This window comes from Rousettus aegyptiacus, unplaced genomic scaffold, assembly GCF_014176215.1.
Source record: "Rousettus aegyptiacus isolate mRouAeg1 unplaced genomic scaffold, mRouAeg1.p scaffold_m13_p_6, whole genome shotgun sequence".
Lineage (NCBI taxonomy): Eukaryota > Metazoa > Chordata > Mammalia > Chiroptera > Pteropodidae > Rousettus > Rousettus aegyptiacus.
Window position 1 is genome coordinate 55,171,587 of NW_023416309.1, and position 5,658 is coordinate 55,177,244.

At 64.4% G+C, this 5,658-nt stretch overlaps 1 protein-coding gene across 1 annotated transcript; it reads left to right on the forward strand.

Moving 5' to 3' along the window:
- Positions 1 to 3,402: 3,402 nt before the first annotated feature.
- On the forward strand, positions 3,403 to 5,094 carry HMX3 (H6 family homeobox 3). The gene is made up of 2 exons (XM_016155408.2): positions 3,403 to 3,802; positions 4,421 to 5,094. Exons 1-2 carry the CDS (start codon positions 3,403 to 3,405, stop codon positions 5,092 to 5,094), a joined length of 1,074 nt encoding a protein of 357 aa, XP_016010894.2.
- The last annotated feature ends 564 nt before the right edge of the window (positions 5,095 to 5,658 follow it).

Below are 5,658 nucleotides of genomic sequence, written 5' to 3' on the forward strand. Positions count from 1 at the left end.
AGCCGCCCACGCACCCACTCACTCACGCACCCACTCACTCAGGCGTTCACACAGCGGCTACTCAGCACCACTGGGTGGCCATCTGTGCACCGAGTCCTGGGAAGAGGGACCAGAGCCCCGCGCCCCCCACCCTCCCAGGCGCTCACTTGTAGCCGGCAGTCAGGACGGGCACCTCAAGGATCGGTGACCAGCCAGCACATTAAACGCGCCCTAAAGCAGGGGCAGGAGGGCGGGGAGGAGAGTGAGAGGTCGGCGAGACCACTCTCCACGGCGGCCAGGTAAAGATCGGCAGAGATCTGCAGGTGATTTCACTCTCTGCTTCTCTCGGAATCCAGGGGGGGGGGGGAATGTTTTTGTTCTCTAGCCAAGGTCTGGAAGGGTAAAACCGCGATGGCCTTTAAACGCTTTCCGCGGGGCCTGTGGTCTCCCCCGCGGAGCCGGCGGGTTCGTTTTAGAGGATGTCCCTTAGAGGGCGCTGTTCGCCTGACTTTGCGTGGAGTCTTGGGCGCGAGACAGCCGAGGCAACACCCCTCGCCGGAGAGAGAGTGAAGGGCCGCGCCCGCGCCCGGCGCCCCACGCCCAAAAGAGTTCTCGAAACGGAAGAGAAAGAAAGGTTTACTCGGTGCACTTGATCTGTTTAAGCCCAGCATCCCTGAGACTCAGGGGACGGGTTGCGGGCGCTGACAGCCGCGCCACCCTACTCCCTTGTCAAAACGCGCGCGCACAGCAAGCAAGCGCCCCTGCGCGCCCCTGGCAGGGGAGACGCCGCGGGAACTTGGGACCAGGGAGTGAGGCTCAAGTAGGGGCGCCGCAGGGTGCGGGCACGGCTGTCCCGGACTCCTCCCGCCTGGATCTAGTCCCCGAGTTTCCAACGGCAAAGAGTCCACTTTCCCGGCCAGAACTTTCGGTGACGTCTGCCAGGTGCTTCCTTTTCCCTGGAGAGGAGCTTTTCTGCTCGTCTCAGTTTAAAGGCCGCGTCTGTGCGTCGGAACTTTGGGAAAGTCTGCATGCATCCGCCTTGGGCGGGAGAGCTCCCTCAGCAGGCGCGCGCCCTTGCGGGGCCCGGCCGCTCGGCCACGGCCTCCGCCGTGCGGCCGGCGGGCGCGGGCCGTGCCCACCCGACCTGCGCTGACCTAAGCGCATCCAGTTATTTCCGCGGTCAGGGAGAAAATGACTTCCGACACCGCTCGGGTGACCTTGGCTCGGTCTCCTCCTCTCCGGGAGCCCGTTTCCATCTGTAAAACCCGAGTGTGGGACCCACCCTGTTTGAGTCTCAGCGCTGTGATTGGTTCCATCTCAGATTTCGGGTGACACTGCCCAGCGTTTTGCGTTCCAGGAGAGCCTTGTACAAACTCAGGGGAGTAATAACAATGAGAAGAATACGCATTGTTTATGGAAGCACCATTTACAAGGCTTCCAGGTTCCCAAAGCAAAAATCGGGCTCACTACCGTAGATGAAAGTTTGACGAAAGAAGCCTTACAGGCGCCCACGGAGAGGTGATGGGGGGGGGGGAGGTCTGAAGCCCCGCATCAGGAAATAACACCTACCCGCTTCTCAGCTGGGGAACTGGAGCTTTAGCATCCGCCAAGGTGGGGCGGCCTTGAGTTAGGCGAGGGCTCAATCTAACGAAAAAGAGGACGAGGAGGCGGAGGGACCACAGGACGATCTCGGGTGCATGGAAGCTCACAGTGGGTGACAGTAGTGACGGCGGGCTCCCCACCGTACCCTGACCAGGCAGCCGTCTCTAGGGAAAGGGCCCCACAAGCAATTCTGATTATTTGATGCTTGAATCTAGAGTCTTAAACGCCTTACGGACTTCTTGTGCAATCTAGGGATTTGTTTTTAAAGCCGATGGAGTAGAGGGAAAGTCCGCCCAGCTGTCCCTCAGAGGTCCAGCAGGGTTCTCTAGAGACTTGGAGGCCGTCGTAAGGTACCCAGGGAGCCTCTGCTACCGCCACAGTTGAGGAAGGTACGTGGCTGTGCCCTCGGTTCGCCGCGCCCTATTAGAGCGTTAGGCAGCTCCAGACCTCAGCCGGGGAGACTTCCTGGGGAAAAGTGCTGTCTTTGGGGCCACGGGCTTCGGGTTAATCGCGCCAGGCTTTGGGCTCCAGAGCCAGAGAAGAGGAGCGCCCTTCCGAGCGTAGCCGTCGGTGCCGGGACGCCCGCCTCCCCACTGAGTGACGCGCGGGCGTGAGCCCATTCTGCGTGCACACTTGGGCGCGCAGAGACGCACACTCACTCTGGCTCCTGGGGGGAAAAGATCACTCTTCGGTTTCCCAGGGCCAAAGGCCAAAGCCACACGAATTTCTGAGCCTGCTGACGCAGTGCAAGAACTTACACCCCGATTGCCTTTCTATCGACTATACGGTGGGTGGGGAACCCAAATCCTCCGCCTCGTTGCCGCGTTCTCAGCAGGCATTAGGGGAGATGCTGAGGCCGCCAGACATCAAAGGGTAGGAAAGTGGTGAGTTCGCGGGGGCCGGAGGTCGCGTCCTGCCTCCTGGGCCCGCGCCGCGTGGTTCTCCAGCTACGTGGGGGCGCCGGGCCCCTGCCAAGCCCCTTGGGGCGGGGGAGCGGCAGCTGCGAGCACGGATAACCCTGAGCTGACCCGCGCGGGCCTGGCCCGCCCCTTCCCCCTCCCGCAGGCCGGGCGGCTGGAAGCGGGTCCCCTAGCTGCTGGGGGAGGTGGGGGAAGGAGGCTCCGGGCGCCTCGGCTGTCAGTGCGCTCCGGGCCGGGGGCGCCGCCGGCTCCGCGTCCCTCGCTCGCCTCCGGCGCTCGCCGGAGCGCTCCGAGTGCCTCTTTAGCAGGAGCCAATATCCTTTTGTGCTAATAGGCTTGTCCTCATTTGCTGCCTAATTGGACTATATAAAGCCAATAACAGGCGGGCTCTTATAGCCTGAAGCCAAAGCGCCAAAATCTGAGGGAAGGCGAGGAGGGGGCGGTGGCGGAGGCGGCTGCGGGGCCCGGGCTCGGCTGTGCCTTCGCCTGCCTAATCCCATTTGCCATTGTACGCGCCCAATCGCCGTATACTCCCCGCATTTAACTTGGATGACATTTTGATTTCATCATTAGCATCCGGCGCCGGATTGACGCAGCCCCAAGCCGGGGACTGCTCTTGCCGCCTCCTCCCCGGGAGCTGCAGCCGCCGCCGAGCCGCCTCGCTCCCTCAGTGCCGCCGCAGGGCCGCTCCCCGCCCCTCAGCACCCCTCCCCCATGCGAGCCCGCCCCGGCCGGGTCTTCACCCCGCCCTCCCGTCGCTGGATTTGCGCCCCGGGCGGCCCCCGACTTTGCGCCTCGTAGGTGCGTTACGCTTATGGTCTGATTTCCGGCCGCCCGCCTGTTCGCCCGGCCGCCCGCCTGTCCCGCTCCCTCCCTCCTGGGGACCGGAGGAGAGGGGACCATGCCGGAGCCCGGGCCGGACGCCCCCGGCACGGCAAGCGTGCAGCCCCCGCCGCCACCGCCCCCGCCTCCCGCGCCCAAGGAGTCCCCGTTCTCAATCAAGAACCTGCTCAACGGAGACCACCACCGGCCGCCCCCTAAGCCGCAGCCGCCCCCACGGACGCTCTTTGCGCCGGCGTCGGCCGCAGCCGCCGCGGCCGCCGCCGCTGCCGCGGCGGCCAAGGGGGCCCTGGAGGGCGCCGCGGGCTTCGCGCTCTCGCAGGTGGGCGACCTGGCTTTTCCCCGCTTTGAGATCCCGGCGCAGAGGTTTGCCCTGCCCGCGCACTACCTGGAGCGCTCTTCGGCCTGGTGGTACCCCTACACCCTGACCCCCGCAGGTGGCCACCTCCCGCGACCTGAAGGTACCGACCTCTCTTTGAACTTTTGTTCTCCGCGTGCACGTGCCCCATCCCCGCCCCGCGCTGCCTCCCACTGCAGCCCTGGGACCTCCACCCCGCAGTTGGGCCCACTTCGTCCCGGCCCTGGCTCGCGTCTCCGGGCCGCGCGCGCGGTTGCGCTGCCGGGGAATCTAATCCCACTTGGTGAGAAAAGCGGACTTGGAGCCCGGGACGCGGCGCTTCCCCGGGCACAGTGGCCTCGGGTACAAATGGGAATGCTTCTGGCGGGTGGGACTGGGCACTTGGCCTAGCTATAGAGGGAGTGACCCGGGCGGGCGGAAGCCAGAGGCGAATCTCTCCGTGGGCCCCTGGCGGGGAGTCCGAGGGGGGGAAAAGGAAGCGGCCTCTGGGCCGCCATCCGCGTCTCTGTCGCCTGTCCTTGGGAGGAGGGGGATCCCAGGACTCGGCGCCCCTATTCTAGCTCAGTAGGGCAGGAGCAGGCTGGCGGGAATGTGAGGCCGCGAGGCCTGGGGCCCGGAGGTGGGCGTGGATCGAGCCTGCCGCCCCAGGCTCCCGCCTCGCGGAAGGCTGTGTCCGTGTGTCCGTGTGTGTGTACGCGTCCGTCTGTCTCTCTCTCCCCAGCCTCGGAGAAAGCCCTCCTGCGAGACTCCTCCCCCGCCTCGGGCACCGACCGCGACTCCCCCGAGCCGCTGCTCAAGGCCGACCCCGACCACAAGGAGCTGGACTCCAAGAGCCCAGACGAGATCGTTCTGGAAGAGAGCGACTCGGAAGAAGGCAAGAAGGAGGGCGAGGCGGCGCCGGGCGCGGCGGGGGCGAGCGTCGGGGCGGCGGCGGCGGCGCCGGGCGCGGAGGACTGGAAGAAGGGCGCCGAGAGCCCCGAGAAGAAGCCCGCGTGCCGCAAGAAGAAGACGCGCACCGTCTTCTCGCGCAGCCAGGTCTTCCAGCTCGAGTCCACCTTCGACATGAAGCGCTACCTGAGCAGCTCGGAGCGCGCGGGTCTAGCGGCGTCGCTGCACCTCACCGAGACGCAGGTCAAGATCTGGTTTCAGAACCGCCGCAACAAGTGGAAGCGGCAGCTGGCGGCCGAGCTGGAGGCGGCCAACCTGAGCCACGCGGCGGCGCAGCGCATCGTGCGCGTGCCCATCCTCTACCACGAGAACTCGGCGGCCGAGGGCGCGGCGGCCGCGGCCGCGGGGGCCCCGGTGCCCGTCAGCCAGCCGCTGCTCACCTTCCCGCACCCCGTCTACTACTCGCACCCAGTAGTCTCGTCCGTGCCGCTGCTACGGCCCGTCTGAGGCCCGAGAGGGGAGGGGGAGGGAGCGCCCCGCCCCCTTCCCAGACCCTGGAGGAGACTGGGCCGGGCCGAGGGCGCCGAGATGTCCAGCGGCCTTCGGGAACCGGGGCTTCGGAGCGCTGCCCCGGCCTCCCCTCCCCCAATCGGTAGCGTTTTGTAAGTATTTGCAATGCGTTTTCGTGCAATTCACCCCTAATGGATTTGAGGCGCTTTCCCTCTTACTTTTGGTTTTGGTTTATATTCAGAGAGAGCAGGAAAAAGATGAGATTCCCGGGCCAAATATTTCGGCTGAAAGCTTTTGTAATATGAGCAACCCTCCCGCCAAATTTGCATTGCACTGTGGCTTTTTTTGGTTTTATTTTTATAGAAGGAAAATAAGGGCAAAAACCTGAATCCCTCTAGTTTATTCAGTTTGCACAGAACTATTTTCAGAAGGAGACACAAATGTAGAGAGAATTCACACTGCAGTGCTTTCATTTCTGGATTTCTGGGTGTGGTTCTTTCTCTCCACCCCCAATCAGTTATCCTCCCCAGTTTTCAGAATCTGAGCATCGCCCCATAAGAC

Coding starts and splice junctions, on each gene's coding strand:
- HMX3 (XM_016155408.2), top strand. CDS start 3,403: ATGCCGGAGCCCGGGCCGGACGCCCCCGGCACGGCAAGCGTGCAGCCC. Junction 3,803..4,420: donor CCACCTCCCGCGACCTGAAG/GTACCGACCTCT, acceptor CTCTCTCCCCAG/CCTCGGAGAAAGCCCTCCTG.